This window comes from Poecilia mexicana, unplaced genomic scaffold (genome assembly GCF_051168715.1).
Source record: "Poecilia mexicana isolate PSO_F unplaced genomic scaffold, ASM5116871v1 scaffold_16, whole genome shotgun sequence".
Lineage (NCBI taxonomy): Eukaryota > Metazoa > Chordata > Actinopteri > Cyprinodontiformes > Poeciliidae > Poecilia > Poecilia mexicana.
The window spans coordinates 12,184,243-12,201,654 of record NW_028263385.1 but is presented as its reverse complement, the minus strand read 5'-3'; the positions used below and the strand labels follow the sequence as shown (position 1 = coordinate 12,201,654).

The following is a 17,412-nucleotide window of genomic DNA, read 5'->3' as shown; positions in this document are numbered from 1 at the left end:
TGTGTGTTTTAACTTGAAATGCATGTCTGAATGTATTTCTACAATATGTATTCTTGTAGGTTAAGCGACACCCATGAGATCAGCTGTGTGGTGCCCGTTGTCCTTGTTCACAGATCGCACAAAGAACTGACCGCAGATCAGTGGCGTAAAAACGTGATCTTACATCATCCGTCAAGCCGGAGGGATATGATTGGTCGTTTTTGCAGCGTTGCCGTGTTGTCGTCACCGTGGACGTTGGTCAGTGGAAGTTGCTAGATTTTCCAGCGGAAGAGGAGAAATAACAAAGGAACTGTAAGTATGAATTATGTATTTTATTTTATTTTAATTATGTATTTATTTTGAAAGAGTAAGTGTTTAGACTTACTCTTTTCAAATACTTCAGAGCACGCTCTTTGTTCCTTAGCAAAACTGTGCTTCCATGACAAGAGTCAGGCAATGTTATAGACGTGATGTCGGTTAGCACAAACGGTAGAAAACGGCTGCTAGCAAAGGACCGACGCATATTTAACAACCTACTAAATGCCTGTCGGTCTAACCTCGACTTCTCAAGCATAAGAAACATTTTTGTTAAATTTGAAAAGCATTGTTGTTGGGGGGTTTTTCAACAGAAAACGTGACGGGTTACATAAACCACCACACGGCTCCACCAATCAGCGCTGCTGCTGGGCGTCAGAAGAAAGGACAACTTGTATTTGGCTTCTAGCGTTTTGCTGCATTCTGCTGAACAAAGCGACAGTTTAACAGTCACAGCTGGCCGTTTGTTTGGCGAGTCTCGAAACAGCGTCGAGCTACTGACGATAAAAGGTAAATCCTCAGACCTCGATATACTTTAGTTCTATGCAGTACTGTCCGGTGACTAATGCTAGGCTGTTATGAAGTAGATGAGCTTCTTATTATTAGAGTACCATTAAAAAGCTAATAAAAATTCTGCACACAGAATTGCTTTTCAAATGTTTATTTCTGTAAGCTTCGATGAGTATGGTTTACAGTGAATGAAAAACCTCAATTTAATTCTCCAGAAAACTAGGATATAATGACAATGTGAAAAAGGAGCTTCAACACAGAAATGTTATTGCCTACATCATCATGAATGACTGCTGACTTGACAGTTGTTCAGCAGACAGCTATTGACACAAATAGGGTAGCCCACAGAATGCCATTACTCATGAAGCTGAGTGTTCAAAGAGTGCTTTATCCAAGGGTATAAGTGGAAAACTGGATGGAAGGAAAACCTATGATGCAATAGCGGGAGAGGGGAACCAAAAGCCAATTGAAGAGTTAAGCATTGGCAAGGCGTGGTCATTAGCTAGAGTCAGAACATCAAGACTCGCCACGAAGATGTATCCATGACATGGTTAAATTGCCATTTTGTCATGCTAAGCTACACCTGCAACAGAGGACAACGTGGTTAAGACATGTTTAAGTACATTTTGTTTTTTAAATGTAGGTCCCAAGTCTGGACTGGTGTTGGTCTGCTGTGTTGTATTATGTCTAAAGTCAGAGTAGTCATCAACCAGGAGTTATAGAGCACTCTAAGCTCCTCTCTTCTGACAAACTTGATCCAGGACACAACCTGCTTTAATTACAGTGGTACTTGACTGACCACCAAGCTGCCCTGATCTAAAATCTACAGAGAATCTATGCTGTATTGTCAACTGTAAGATGATACACCAGACCTAATACCAGTTAATGGGGGCATATGCTGTCCAGTACATGAGAATGTTTTTCATTTGATCAACACGTCTGCACAAAAGACTTTTTTTTTATTATACTTAGAAAATATTCTGATTTTATAATAGCAAAGACTTTGGGTTTTTATTTGCTGTAAGCATTGAGATTGGCTGAAATAGATCGGTTAATATTTAAAATATCTAACCACGTGATCCAGAGCCAATATGCAAGTTTTATTTTTTGAATTCAGTGTCCTGAAATAAATGAACTGTTAATGAAATTTTTATTTATTAAGATGACCCCATAACTTGATCTGTTAGCATCTGCTGCTAGTTTAGTGTTATTTGTTAATCCTTCATAATTCAGCATGTGGTCTATCCCATCTCTGACATGTTAAAACCAGCATTTACTGTTCATGTGTCTTTTGTTTGTTTTGGGGTTTTTCCTCTGTTTTTAATTATAAGACTGTGGTCTGAATCCAGAATTTGAGTCACTAGACACTGCGTGTCTAGTGACTCAACACTAACACTGCATGACACTCACCTTTATTATTGTTATAAATAAAAATAATAATAATAATTTGAGTAAATGTTGGCTTCTTGGTACCCATGGAGTAGGCCAAAGATGTTATTGTTTAAAATAATATTTGTGTATCTTTCCTGTTGAAATTTTTCAGATAAGGGAGACCGTGGGAAGGAACCACAGTAGAACCGAGACCATGGCTGCAGTACAGTACCCAGGGCGCCCCATCAGGGACTCACTCCACTGGGACGAAACCGAGTGCCTGAACTACTACGGGATGCTCTCTCTCCATGAGATGTTTGAAGTGGTTGGCTCTCAGCTCACAGAATCTGACATTGAAGCTCTCTCTTTCCTTTTGAATGAAACCTACCCTGCACAACACCCTCTTGACCCAGCGGGCTGGACAGTTGAACCTGCTGAAGACGATTCAGAGGACGCTGGTGTAGCTCCAAGTCCACAGCTGCTGAGGGCATGGAGGCGGTTAAAGCCCAGCGGATCACAGCAGCCTTTAGAGGGCTTGAAGTTTAGAAGTGGACTTGAGCTGTTGCTGGAGCTTGAGAAGAGAGGATATCTCAGTGATGGGAACCTGGAGCCACTGTTGCAACTTTTAAGAGTGCTTACCCGTCATGATCTGCTGCCATTTGTCTCCCACAAGAAGAGGAGGACAGGTAATCAGTCAGCAATAGTCTCTCAGAATTAGTCATTCATTTATTGGTTAGCTAATTTTGAATCTGTTTTTCAGTGTCTCCAGAACGAATTGGACAGAGATTTGAATTGGATAAAACGGAACTGGTGTTTGGATTACAGCATAGCTGCAGAGAGACAGATATGCCACTCCCATCCTTCACACAACAGTTAACAACTGGTAAGTCATTTTTATTGTAGGATATTATTCATGCTGCTTATGCTAATATTTATAAAGTACCTTCTAAAAGTATTTACATCTCATTTCATCACATGACAACAGCATACAGACTGAGTTCAAAGTTCTCTCTGGTGTCCTTATTTCTACATGATATTATAGACTTTTGTTTTTAAGGCTGTGTTTTGAAAATGTGTATACAATTGCTAATGCTGCAATCGTAATCAGAAACAACTGTGGCAACAGCCATTTAAAGAAAATGTCCCATTTTTTCCCATTTCTTACAATCAAGTAGTGACACAGGCTCTGTGGGTTTTCAGATATTTACTCTCCAGCACCTGGGTCATCTACAAGGACGCGGAGGAAGAAGAGGGGACATGGCTGGAGCCGTAGGCCCAAGAAAACAAGCAGACGGGTCCAGCCACTGCCTCTCCCATCAGCACCTCAGAAAGTGTCTTGTGGTAAGTGCAGTGAATACATGTGCAACATGTCCCTTTTCAGTTTCCCCTCCTTTGCTTTCAGAAACACTTTCATTTTTCCTCCTATTTACTGTTTTTCCTTCATTTAAGTTTAATATCCGAAAACATCCGGTCTTCAGTCTGTTAACATCTTCAACAATTCTCTGTATTTTATTTTACTGATGTCCCAAACTGATGTTGTTCATCTCTGCTGAACCTCAGCTTGAATCATTGCGTTTCCTGACAGCCTGTTATCTTTCTCACCATTTAGTGGAAAAACCAAATAAGCCATCTGTTTATTTATAAGTGCTACTCTACAAAATGTTTCACACCAGAGCAATAAATTACTATATTTATCGTTTATGTGAAGATAAAAACAGGCTAAAAATAATTTAAACACTTTAAGAAGTGTTGTGCATTTGAATGAGAACTTGTTGGTCGTAAAGGCAGAGATCAATTCTCCAGATCCAAACCTACTACTAATGTCAAAATTACACTTGTCTGGCTCATTCATCACATTTACCAACCTACAGTTTGAGTGGTAAAATTCCCAACTTGAGGTTTATGTTTGGACAAAAATAATGTCACCGTTAGAACTTTCTACATTCCTCTGTTGATCACCAAACTCCAAAACATTCAAGCTGTTTTCAGTCGTACGTTCTTATTGGATGGACAGTATCCTAATAACGTTCTCAAACAACATCAAAGATTTGTTTTCTGTTTCTTCACCTTGACTTTCCCTACATTCTTGTGCCCTCATATAACATTTTCCTAACCCATTGGTCTGTGTTCAGCTGCTGCTGCTACGAATGGAAACTGGTGGCTACTCCCTGCTCTTTTTGTCTTTACTTTCAAGCCAAGTTTTTTAGTCCTGTCCCCTTAAGAGATGCCCTTGTTCTGCTTTGTTGTGCTTCTTTTATCTAATTTCCCTTTGATATTTGTAAAGAATAATTGAAATGAACTAAACTCATGAAGATATCCCAAGTTGGTTCCTTCAAAAGTGAAAAAAATCCTTTAAGATCTTGAAAAATAGTTGGTAAACTGTTTTTGACCACAACACATTAACTCAAGAGAAAATGGACACTAAATACTCCTGCAGCAGATTATTCAGCTTTCCGTTGCTTTTTATCTGGGATGGGTATCAAGATCCGATACAAAAATGCTCTGAGTTCCTTGTTCTTCAGCTCTGAAATGTCACAATTAGGAATTTCAATGATGACTTATCTCTGTTAAACTTGAACGACTTTCATCTGAAAAAATGTCAAAATAACATGAACATTGCAGTATTTTAAAACTTTCTCCTTGTGTTGATATTTGGATTCAAATCATGTAGAAATCATGAAAAGATACCTAAAATGGTAATTTTAATTTTAAAGATTTTCCTTTTAAAATTGATGATTATCAGTCTAGCAAAATACAAATGTGCAACCTTCTTTGTAACATAGCTGGTGTTCCTTGTAATTCATTAATTAGGCTTCCTCAGGTCTTTTCCACACACATTAAAAATCAGACAGAACTCGGAGAATTCAGCAGTCTTCCCAGTATGCTTTAATCCGCTGTTTTGAACTCAAACATAACTTAGTGGTGAGATCTTGTTGGTTTATTGTGGCAACATGCAGCTTATCCAGATTGTGTTGCCAGGGTACACCAGTGGAGACAGGCCATTAGAGAATTGAAACAGGAAAAGATACGTTAGTCTCATTGCGTTCACACCGGATTGTCGGTACTAAAAAATGTTTGAAGAATTCTTGGCACTGGGGCTTTTGAGTTTAGGCTCCTGACATAGGGATCAATATGTGCTTTGTTCTCAGTTCTGGAGAAGTGCACACTTCTCCAGATTGTGACAGACGAGCTGGACGAGCAAAGGAATTTTTTTTTCTAAGTTATTTTTTGACTCCACTTGTGAATATAGAATCACTCAGCCCCAACCAGTTTAAAATATTGGCAGGATGGCCATCTCCACATTGACCAGTAGTTCATGCAGAAATCAGCCATTATCTAAGTCCTTTCGTTCTGATGAGCTGATGAAGCATTCCACCTCTTCCAAGGTTAAAACTGATGGTGCGGGCGCAGAAACCTTCCATGTATATTGGAGTTATGTAAATTATGAGGACTCATTGTAGTGCAACATTCAAATGTGATTTAGGTTCTGGATACTGTGCAATGGTCTTAATCCAGTGATGAGAGGGACCTAAAGCATCTGAGGTGCATCAGTCTATTGTCTACAGACAGGCCAGGCTTTATTTGCTCACTAATAGTTACAGCTACACTATGTAGTCTGTGGAAGAGGGTAATATCAGTAACATGCAGGTAGGGTCTGCATAGCTGATTATTTTAGGATAGGAAGTGCTTCATGTAATTGGTTCAACATCAGCTCTATGGAATAAAAAGCGTCCATCTACTGACAAACAAGTTATCATCAAATATTACTTAAATGTTCTATTCTCAAATTTTAAAGTATCTTCCACAGCATTGTGACAAGTAAGTCCTATTATGTTTTGACTGTTGTTTCGAAACAGTAAAATTTTCAAAACGGTAACAATTTAAAGGGACCTTTATCAGATGCAATAATTCTAGTATTCATGTCAACAAAATCCTAATGATACCCATCCCTTTCTCAACACTTAAATATGAGTATTACACCAGAGTTTGTTTTCCTTTGTGTTTGCTCAGTTATTTAAGAAGCTTACTTGTTGCTTGTAAAGGCCCGTCTCTGCCTGAAAATACGAGATACAGGCCAAACCAAAAACTTCGTCATCTCGACTTGATCAAAATATAATCTTAGGAAGACAGCCCTCCCCCCATTGGTATTAAAGTTGAGTGATGTGCCTGTGAACATGCTGCTGTCTTGACTCCACATTTGATTCCACCAGGTTGACTCCGATTGTGACTCAGATCGAGTTACCTATGACACAATGGATCACGAAGACAGAGATCGAGACTGAGGAACAAAACAAAAAAGTCTGTCACTCCACTCTGTGCATACGTACTGCAGTGTGCGTGATCAACTCAGTCATGTGCTCTCACAAGTCTGGGCCGATGCCTAAGGTAAAAAGAGGCTCTCCTCCCTATTAGAACAGGGGGTGGAGCTGCTACTTTGCTCTGTATACGATGCTTGTCTATCATAATATAGGTGCTCCTTACCTGGTCCCCTATCATCAGATTTAGTTGGATTTAGATAAATCATCATTTGTTATTTAGACTTCTTCACTGTGGAAAAAGAAAGAAAACCTTGTGTCACAGAATATTTGCAGAACTGACCAGAGTCCTCAGCAGTGCGCTACAAATTCGTCTCACAAATCTGTGGCTCGTGTTCAAAAGTAAAACTACCAAACAGTAGAGATTTCTGGATAGGTCTTCTTAACTAAGGTCAAATATCAGTGGGTTTAATAAATCGTAACAAATATGGCCAACATTCTGTCTTACAAAGTGAGTGAGTGAAATTTATAAAATTTATAAAGTTTATAAAAAAAATTATCCATGAGAGGAGAAACAAGAGATTTTTGTTTCATCTTAAACCAAAAAATTTAAATGAAGCAGATATGTTTCGTAAGATGAGAACCCCAACTGCAAAGTGAATGAAGTCATGGAGCTTCAAGTTGCAACCAGTGCTTTATAGTAATGTACCTTACAGAGTTTTATGGCTGATGTCCTCCATCCAGTTTTGTAAAATGTTGACCTGCCATATGTTTTATTTAACATAAAAGGTAGATCTATTTCCTTAACTTTTAGGCATGTAAATGGCTACCAACATCCATAAATCTCTAAAGCAACCATTGTGAAAAAAAATGGATAGAACAGAGCACTTTTGCTGCAATATGATCAGCCTTAACAAAATCTGCTGAAGTCTCTCGCTCTGTTCAGAAGTTGTCTCCATAAACATGAAAACAGTTTTTAGATTAAATTTAAATCTTTACATCTCCTCCAGCTTCATTTTAAGCACCTTACTGGTGAACAAGTTCCTTTTTCCTCTGTAACATCTTCCACACAGAAGAGAGACAAAATGTCAGATTTTTGGGTTCCCGGCGAGACGGTTAAAAGTCATAGACAGTCTCTCCCCATTATTTTTATTTTTATTTTTCTGATGACGGAAAGAGTGCAGCATTATTGAGATGAAGTGGAATCTACCTATAGTTGATTTGTAATGCAGTATTGATGACAAGATAATTATTTAGTCTAATATCAGTTGAAAAAAATTATTTGTCCAAAATTGGAGAGACTTTTTGTTTAAGGAGGTCGTAAGATAAAAGAAAATAAACAAAGACATATGTTGGTCACATTTGTGAAAAAAGCCCATTTCACCTTTTTAGCATAATTAAAAAAAACAAAACAATTTGTCAGTATGTGAGGACCAGCCCTTTTTCTTTTCAGAAAATCTAAGATGGCTGCCACTTTTAAAGAAATGACTGTTTTTTTCTCAAGCAGTTCTGAGAAAACAGAGTAGTGCTCTGCTGAGGGAAGCTCGTGCTGTATCTTATCTCTGCAACCCGTGTGAGGCCCCTCATGTGCGTTTGTCAAGACGGAGCAGAGATGGATAGGGCAGTTCAGTCCATCACTGGCCCCTAGCATTTCAACAGACCTTAAATAGTCTCTCTTGTCATGACTCATCTCTGAAACCATTTTCACCAGAGTGTCTGAATTAAACTGTGACAATAACGACTGTCATTATTGCTGTTCCTACAAGGGGTGCTTGGGGAAGCCTATGCTTGGTTTAATTGATCCTGTTGGTTAGCCTTTGCAGTTGGATCTTAAATTATTAGTTGTCAAGGTTGAATGTAAGAAAATTGTCCAACATAAGAGTAATCCCAAGCATCCCAGTGTATCATAACGACACATTTAAGTGTATCTGGATATATTAAGTTGACAATGACTCCTACTGGTCAATCTGAAAGCTGATTACAACTAAGAAGTGCCTGCTTGATGTTGAAGGAAAGAAACAGCAACCCAGTCAACTATCATCCAACCCACTTGTGCTTGTCTCTCTTTCTCTTTCTGTATTCACAGTTCTAAACAGTCCCAACGTGTGTATCAGGATGCGATATCCTTACACACAAAGAGAGAGCGAGAGATCGAACACTAAATGTTCAAACCACGCAAAACGGTAAAGAGTGATTTATCTATGGGACATGAGAGGTTTGTGTGCCTGTCTCTCAGATTTCCCCGTAGCTCTCCACTCTTGGTCTGTTGTTCACCAGAAAAATGGATCGATAAAGAGTTGAAGCTCTCCGTGCCAAGCGACTCCTCGTAAATGGGTACTTAAACTTTTTTTTTGGAGGGGTGGGGGGGCTGAGATGAGGAATCCAAACGGGCTTGGTGCTGAAAGTGAGTAATGAAAACTGTGCCTCCTAATGTCCTGTCTAAGTGGATGTCTCTGTGTCCGATGAAGCGTGAAGTGCTCTGTAACCCTAACAAAATGACTATCACTGTGTTCCTGTGGTTTTTAAATGGCCTTCCCCTCGCTGTCACTGTCTTTACTTCTATCCTGCTCAGTGTGAAATGAAGGCCACCCATAAATGCAATAATTGGCAAGTGTTTATCATAGCCCTGGCAATCGCATGCTGTGTAACGATAGAAAAGGTCAATTTATAAGACTTTAAATGCCTCACTCTGATCACAGCAGGTACTTTAAAAAAGTTAAAGCTGTTTTGCAACCTATTGTATCGTCATTGAAGATTGATAAAATGCAACTCATGGCTGTAATACAAACAATAAAAGATTTACCTGCAGGCCTTGATGGGAAACTTCCCAACTGTGAAATTTAATCATGGCACCTTCGGAAGTGTTTTATTTCTGAGTCAAAGCAGATGTACACAAAGGATAGTTGTAAACATTAACCAAAGAAGCTCCAAACCTTTAGACAACAGAATCATTCAAGATTTTTCCACCTTATTCTTCTGTTTCCACTTCATCCCCCACCCTAATCTTAATTATATCTGACTTTACCCTGTAGGGCAGAGGTTCCCAAACTGTGGGGCGCGCCCCCTAGGGGGGGCGCCATGCCATTGCAGAGGGGGGGGCGTGGGAAGCCGTCTGGATGAAAAAAAAAAAAAACATGAACACTGTATGCGCTGGGTTTTTACCTTAGAATGTTCAACACTCTGTTATTCCTCTGTCAATTTGATACAATAGGGTCTTCCGCACTTCCCATATCTGTATCCTCTGTCACTTTTATCAGCAGTTAAAACTGTTTAATCCGTTGTTAACATGTGGTAACCTGTTTTTCCGAGCCGCCTTTAAACGCAACATGAGCGCTACGACGCGCTGGTTTCCACCTGTGCGGCAGTGAAGGAGACCTGCTGCTGTTGTACAGAGCTACGGAGGTGTGTTAGAATCATGGTAGCAAACCAGAAAAACACAAAGAACTTTTCACAGTTTTTCCCCCAAACTAACAGACTGTTGAGTAAAGCTGTTGGATGCAGGCAAAGTTAGCTAAAAGATGACTAGCTAGCTAATATCAATACAGCACCTTAAGTTTGTTAACAAGTAGCTTAGGCTACTGGTGTTGTCTATGTTCAGCTACGATTCATTTTGTCCCCAAAAAAGTTGATTCCCCCTCTTATTTGTCTGGAGCCGGGGCTGAGTATAACAGGGAGTGTCTAAGAATCCCCCCCCCTTTGCTCACACACATCGTTCAACCAGACAGCTATTTGTAATCCATGGGGGGGCCCAGAAATAGTTTGGAAACCACTGGGGGGCCCAGGCGAAAGAGTTTGGGAACCACTGCTGTAGAGTATTGCTGCTTTTGAACCAAATGTGAGCCTTTTCCCCTCCTTATTGATTGATTGATCATTCATTCTTTGTAATATTCCTGCGTACAGTTTTAATTTTTTGTTGTTTTTTTTTTCCCCCATGAAAAAAGTTACTATCTTTTATTAGTCCCCTGATGTGGTAAAATATGACAATGGAGCCATGAAAAATACTTCCACGTACTCACTTTTCAAAATATAAGCAATGAATTGTGGTATAAAAAGGGATATTATAAAATTGTTCATTTGTGTTGTAAGCCATCAGAATTAAATGTCTTCATGAAACTGGAATTGTTCTTGTACCTTAATGCTTTCCTAAGCAAAACCTATTTGCTTTCAACTTTTATGAAACCAGTTGGTTTTGTGCCTGAATCTTGCAACCAGCCCTTACAAATGTAACATTTAGAGTGCCCTGTTTGAGCCAGTCTCCTGCTTTTATAATCTAATTACACACTTCTGAAGAATGCAAATGAAAACCAATGTTTTGATACCACCCCTCTACAAATGTTAAGGGATTCAAAATCAATTCCTTTATTTGACATTTGCATTTCTAATGTTGGCATTTTCTAAATGTTTCCCTAACGAGTTGGGTGCCTTTCGCTGTGGCCTCAAACAAAATGTTGAGTTAATGGGACTTCTCGCATCAGGGTGTAGCTGTTGAATGAGATTGAAAACGAAACGTGTAAAAGTAGTGCACAATGTCATGTCAGCATAGATTGAAACTCTTGCAATTGTCTTTTCATCAGTCACAAGTAGAAGCTGTATGTACAATATGCCCCTGGTATGTATTTGTGAAACTTTTTAAACAAATCCATGTTTTAGTGCTGCAGGATATCTTCATTCTAAAATGTTGGAAAAATGCAGCATTCAATTTGACCAAGCTCAGTGGGGGATATTTGGTGGAAGAAAGTGTTCTTTTTACCAACGCGTTTTAATTAATGACTTCTAGTTCCTATGAGGTTTCAATATGACATGATGTAAACCTTTTTTTTCTTGACTAATATTTGTGCCTGGAGATTATTAAATGATGTAGAATCTCCTTCACTACAAATCTATCACTGCATCTAGTAAAACTCTTTTATACACAAATAAGTTGAAAAAATATAACCAGTTTTCAGTCATGCTTTTAAACATAAATGCTGCATTTAATTTTTCTCTGAAATAGTTGGGGGAAAGGGGGAACTAGCAAGTTCATTGGAGGTAAAATGCGTAAAATTCACTGTTGAGGTCAGAAAGTCCACATCATATTTGAAGGCTTTTCTTCTCCTTGCCAGAGTCACCAATAAATGTAGCTAGAATCTGTTTTCTTCATAAATGAGAGTGGTCCTTCTAACCCATCTGAAGGGCTGAGTTTATAGTTAGTTTCACTAAACATTATTGAATGAGCATGTTTCTAGATTGTGACAACTGCTGTTCTGGGAGAACTTTGGTTGGGAGAGCTGGGTCTTTGTTGCAGCAAAAGTCATCAGCAGCTGGTTGCCTCTTGGAGCTCTGGAAAAATGTCATGGGAGATGATCTCAGCGTTGCTCTTGCTCAGTACAGTATGTATCCTCTAATCTTTCTCGCTGTGCTGTTGCATGACCATCAGTCCTGTAAACTTCGGAAACTCAAGAAGCTACTTATTCTCTGCAAAGAACATTATATTGAGAATCTGCCAAATGTAAAGATTTAAAGTCCGTCTAAAGCTTGGTACAGCCGAGTTGTTTTACAAAAGAAAATCAAGGTGTCAACTTCATTTCAGTACTTGGTTACATGAACGCTTCAACCATGATGTTTGTGGACCTTTTAAAGCTGTCACACTGAAAGTTCTCATGCTCCAGTTTCTTCTGATTCAACCGTTTTGTTAACAGCTGCTAATGATACTCATATTCATAGAAATGACCGACCGAGAAATGGAACAACACTGCTGGATCAGATGAGTATTTCTTTCCTTGCTCCGACTTACCAACTTAAGTTTCACCAAAACAAACCGAGGGGCCAGATTTACAGAAAAGATGCTCTCAGATGGGATGGTCTACTTCCAGTGCCCTCTCATCTCAGTTTACTCTGCATCGCTGCACCTTTTTTGTGTGGAACTGATTTTAAAGCAAAAAGAGATAACACTGAGTTCAGCCTATTGAGTAGGAACTGTGCCCCCTTAACAAAAAAAAATGACTGCTCAGTTTAATACTGATGAATACGATGCCCAGTGGTGATGCAATGCTGTGAAAAATATTTACTCTGTATAGATTTCTTCTCTTTGCCTTTTTGTCACTAAATGTTTCAGATCCAGAAAGCAGCTTTTAATTTATCATTTTACATCTTAAGATGGAAACCTTGTTCTAAATGAAAACTGCTTTTCCCCTAAAGCTAATAACTAGCAGTGCCACATTTAGCGATGGCTCCTTTTTGGTAACAACGAACCACTGAGTCCTTTACCTCACTTAGGAAATGTTTTGACCCACTCTTCTTTCCAGAATTGTTTTAATTCAGCCTAATGTTAAAGACTGGCCTATTAATGTCAGCATCTCAATCACTTATTTCTCCATGCTTTCTGAGATTTTTTTAACCTGTTTCTTGTTGTCAGACTGGGTCCATTTAGAGTATTTCCTGATTCTACTGGGCTCACCGCAATAAGGCTTCAGAATGGGTTTTGAAATGGAATTAAGTTTTCCATTAAAATTCATTTTAATAGTCAATTTATGATTTAGCAAAAGTAGCAATAACTTCAACATAGCCAACATGTGGCACATCATTGTTTAAAAGCTGTGTTTATTTTCACTTTGGTAATATTTCTCTGATATTAAAAAGTTTAATCTGAAACATTCAAGTGTGACTAAAAGAGCAAACAAAAAAAACTATAAAGGCATTGAATGCTTCTTCTTAGCAATCTAGAATAAACCTAAATAATTGGTGTCTGAACATTTTTTTAATGTTTCTCTCTCCCCCCCTTTGTTCTGCCTCATGACCCCTTAAAATCTTTCCCCTCTTTCTGTCATTCTTTTCTTTCCCTTCTTCATTATCTGCTGACTCCTTTGACCCCTTCACTTCCTCCCACCCGCCCCCACTGTTTCCTCCACCTTCTGCTGTTACCAGATATCCGCCTACGCGTACGGGCCGAGTACCTGGAGCACGAGTCGGCGCTACGTGAGGGCGTCTCGTCAGACAAGCGTCAGCCGCTGGAGCGTCAGTTCGAGTTGTTCAGCAGAGCCAGTTCGCTGCTGCGCGCCAGAGACCTGGGCTCCATCGTCTGCGACATCAAGTTCACAGAGCTGGACAACCTGGAGGCCTTCTGGGCCGACTACCTGAGCGGGGCTCTGCTGGAGGCCCTGAAGGGCGTCTTCATCACGGACTCCCTGAGGACGGCCGCCGGCTCCGAGGGCGTCCGCCTGCTGATCAGCGTCGACCAGGACGACTACGAGGAGGGCCGCAGGCTGCTGACAGCCAGGAAGGCGATGTCCTTTCGTAACGGTGGGCGCACACAGACTTGCTAGGCCTTGTGATCCAATGAGACTCTTTTTGTTGTATTATATGAAGCTTGAAGGAAAGAATAGCTGGGACCATGACGGACGGTTCAGGTGGAAGTCGGAAGCACTTTTAAGGCCTTTTTTTGTTTTGCCGTTGACGTGACAACCACTAGATGGCAGAAGTAACTATTGGTCCTTTTTGTTTATATCATGCCTTTCAGTTTTCAGTCTAAGTTGGAACATCAATATTTATGAATGAAAGAGGAATAATTATGGATCAGTCTGTTAAATTTGGGTTCATGTACAGGTGCTACATTATTAAACACCGGGATGAAACTGGAAGGAGGGAGAATTTTCTTTGACGCAGCTAGAAAAGGAAAAGCAAGAGTGGGCCTCCTGATTGAGTGATGACACTGTCAGTTATTTAATAGATTTAGAAACTAATAAGAAAAAAAGCATAGTCAGTTGACTAACTGTATCAAAATTTGAACATTTTATTTTCTTCTATACTTTTTACTTGGCTCTGGAAAGTCTCATTTACAACTCCGCCACTAAAACTACAAACACTATTTTAATTTTGTTTGAATGTTAAAAAAAAAAGAATGAAATTGGGAATTTGGTTAATACTTTAAAAAATGTGAGATGTGGGGGGGGGGAATCATTACTGAATCAAACTAAAATTGAGCAAATTCGGAAGACTCTGCCGCTTTCACCACAGTTTGACTTCTGCATCGAACTTCAGAGAGCCCCGCCGACACAGGAGAGACTAGATAACGCTGGGAATCTCTGCCCCGTGTACCACCATAACCCACCGTATGATTGCTGTGGTCAGTGGATGCTTTAGTCATCAGTAGATGACAGCAGTGATTAGGAACAGGTCTCAACAGACCATGGAAGATTCATCATCACAAGCTTGTCAAGAGTGGCCCTGATAATGTAATGGTGGCTTGTGCCTGGGCTCCCAGTTAGGCCTCAGCAAGTGCTTCTCTCAGCAAGTAAAGCACAGGACGGAGCGTCAGTCAATACAAGTGATGTTGGAGAGATCAAAATCAAAAGTGCACATCCCAGCTCCACTCAGCCCTGCGATGTTGGCCCAGTAGAGTGGCTCACGGACAGCTGTCTACTCGCCCTGCTGGAACTAATGCCTGGACTTCACTCATAGAAGACGATCAATAAGGCCTCTCACTCTTAAGTCCCTTCATACTGGCACGACTTAAGCAGGCAGACACTGTCTGAAGTACAAGTCTCTGTAGGGCTGAGCAGAGACCAGCGAGAGGACAATGGACAGATTTCCATGTTTACTTTGTGTGTTTTTGGTAAAGAAGATAATGTATGTTTGTACTGTTCACCAATTCAGGGGATTTTTTTTCTTTTGAACGGTAGACATGTTTTTTGTGGAAGTCTTTATATATTGGACATTACTTCTGGTGAATAATAAAAGTTTTGATGACCTCATGTTGTCTTTTGATACATTCATATTTGTCCTCAACATTTTGCATAGTTCCAATTGTGATATCGGAAAAATCAGCACTGTCTTTTATTAGCTGTTTGGCTAATTTATTATTGGTTCTTCACACTCTACATCTGAAACATTTGAAGTTGATCCTTAACACAGATAACCTGAAAGGCTCTGCTGAGTACTGACCGTTTAATGTTGCTGGTTTAAAATGTTCCTAAAAAAAGTATTTTAAAATTTAAAGCATAATATTTTGAATTATTCTTCAAAGTTGCGGCATTAAAGTAATTCAAGTTGTTGAAATTCTTAAATGTTAGTTTTTTGATACTTTTGCTGTTTCCCTTAAAGTGTATGCTACTGTGCTCCAGAAGAAGCTGATCACATTCAGGAGAACTTCATGTAAAATTGCACAAAACCTTACCACATTTTTTAAAAGGCAATTTGTTATACAATGAATTGGCTGAGTGGAGATGCAACCACTATGCCACATCTACTCGTTCCTTTTGCTTCAGGTATTGTTTTTTGAATCGACTAACCTTAGCTTTTACTGTTAGCAACAGTCACTGAACAGGAAATAAAACTCTGAAGCTTAGTAACATATCAAAGACTTTTAATTCCAGAATCTGAAGATGAATGGTAAAATGTGTACAAAGCATGTAAACAAATGTATATTTTATTCCACTAACATTATCCTCAACTAAAATTTGACTAATTATACCAGGCTTTTAAAAAGTGTTGGTAGCCCTAAAAGCCCATTTTTTAAATGAATGTAAGTGAAGCACTTCTCGTTTGATTTAATTTTCAATATTGGTGAAAATGTTGAGGAACTTCTGATTGGAAAATCTTTTCCTCGTGGTTTAAATATGCGACACAGTGACCCGCTGGCTCCAAGGCTCCAGAGGTACATGTTTGTCTTGGATTTTAAGGTGGTTAGGAAATATTAAGATCAAAATTGCCCTGTTCCAATAAGCACATTACCTAATGCAAGTATTAATTATATGTAAAATTTGATGTTGAAAAGAATTTGAGGAAGTGTTTCTGAATGTTCTGAATTTGTAGTTTTTTAATTTTTTTATCTTTAAAATGCAAGAATTTGCCCATAACTTTATATTTTGTCTGCCTGTAATTTAAAACGTTAACATTTTATGATCGGTTACTCAGTACTTCAGTAGCCTTTCTACCAAATACTTTTATACTCTTGCTTGAGTAATTTCCTGGACGGCTGTTGTTTACTTTGACTTGATTAGAAAGTACTGCTACTTGAGTAACATTTTTGGCCGCTCTACCCACCTCTGCCTTTGTTTTTTCCAGAGTTGTAAATCTGACGTTTTTGAAAAGCGAATCAAAAGGAAACCGCATTTTATTTAAAACATCTTTTGCCTTCCACAGCCGCTACGTCAACCTGCTGTAAAGATGCCACCGTTGTTTGTTCAGCCGGTAGCTTCCAGCGTCCAGAAACCTCCTCTGTGACAAATGCAGTTCTCTTATTGAACGGCCCTCGTGGAGAGCAGTAATAAGGCCCAACCCTCTGGGAGAAAACCTGATGGGGTGTTTTCTACCCTGTTTGGAGTACGCTTTGTTTGATGGCCAGCTCAACTGCCCCGGGCTTGCCTTCGGGGAAAACCTTCTTGTTTCAGAAAGCCCAGTTCTCACCCGCCCAGCCTTAAAGCAGAGAGCAGTGAAGTGATGCCCACAGGTAGATTTAGGCACTTTCTCTGAGAAGTCAGCAGAACTACAGAGAAACGGCTCAAATGATTCTGTGATGTTCTTCCTCAGAACTCTGACTCTGCCTTGGATGCTCTTGCCATTATGAGATACTTTCTTGGTGGGGAAAAAAAAAAGATGCACACAGTTGAAACCAGACGTTTACATACATAAAAAAAAAAATACTTTATTTTCCCCCCCAAATCGCAGACTGAAGTTAAATTGGATAAAATCTCTTGTTTTAGGTCAATTAGAACTACCAAAATTATTTCTATTTGCTAAATACCAAATAATGAAAGGATAAGTCAGAAAAATATTAGTTAATGCAGTTAATCAGACGTTTACATATAAAATGAGGGGAAAATTCAGATGATGGTCATGGAAACCTCTGATAGCTTAACTGAATTAATTGGGTTTATAAGCATGTTTCTGTACAGTTATATGCAAGTATAGACTTGATCAGACTGCTCTCTGTGTACCAGGAATTAATGTGTTTTGTTCCAAAATGCACAAATTGACCCCCCAAAAAAACTTAAAGACCTTGTGA

General features: G+C 39.3%; 1 protein-coding gene across 2 annotated transcripts; it reads left to right on the top strand.

The window, feature by feature from the left end:
• Positions 1-186: 186 nt before the first annotated feature.
• Positions 187-15,160, top strand: dedd2 (death effector domain containing 2). 2 transcript variants are annotated; one of them, XM_014987139.2, is made up of 6 exons: positions 187-291; positions 609-804; positions 2,348-2,861; positions 2,936-3,058; positions 3,376-3,516; positions 13,335-15,160. In XM_014987139.2, the coding sequence occupies exons 3-6, from the start codon at positions 2,390-2,392 to the stop codon at positions 13,730-13,732; spliced, it is 1,134 nt and encodes a 377-aa protein (XP_014842625.1). In that variant the 5' UTR covers positions 187-291; positions 609-804; positions 2,348-2,389; the 3' UTR covers positions 13,733-15,160. The 2 variants fall into 2 exon arrangements, with proteins under 2 accessions (XP_014842625.1, XP_087869663.1); XM_088013537.1 differs by lacking the exon at positions 609-804 and having other exon boundaries at positions 189-291.
• The last annotated feature ends 2,252 nt before the right edge of the window (positions 15,161-17,412 follow it).

Coding starts and splice junctions, on each gene's coding strand:
- dedd2 (XM_014987139.2), top strand. CDS start 2,390: ATGGCTGCAGTACAGTACCCAGGGCGCCCCATCAGGGACTCACTCCAC. Junction 2,862..2,935: donor CCACAAGAAGAGGAGGACAG/GTAATCAGTCAG, acceptor TCTGTTTTTCAG/TGTCTCCAGAACGAATTGGA. Junction 3,517..13,334: donor ACCTCAGAAAGTGTCTTGTG/GTAAGTGCAGTG, acceptor TGCTGTTACCAG/ATATCCGCCTACGCGTACGG.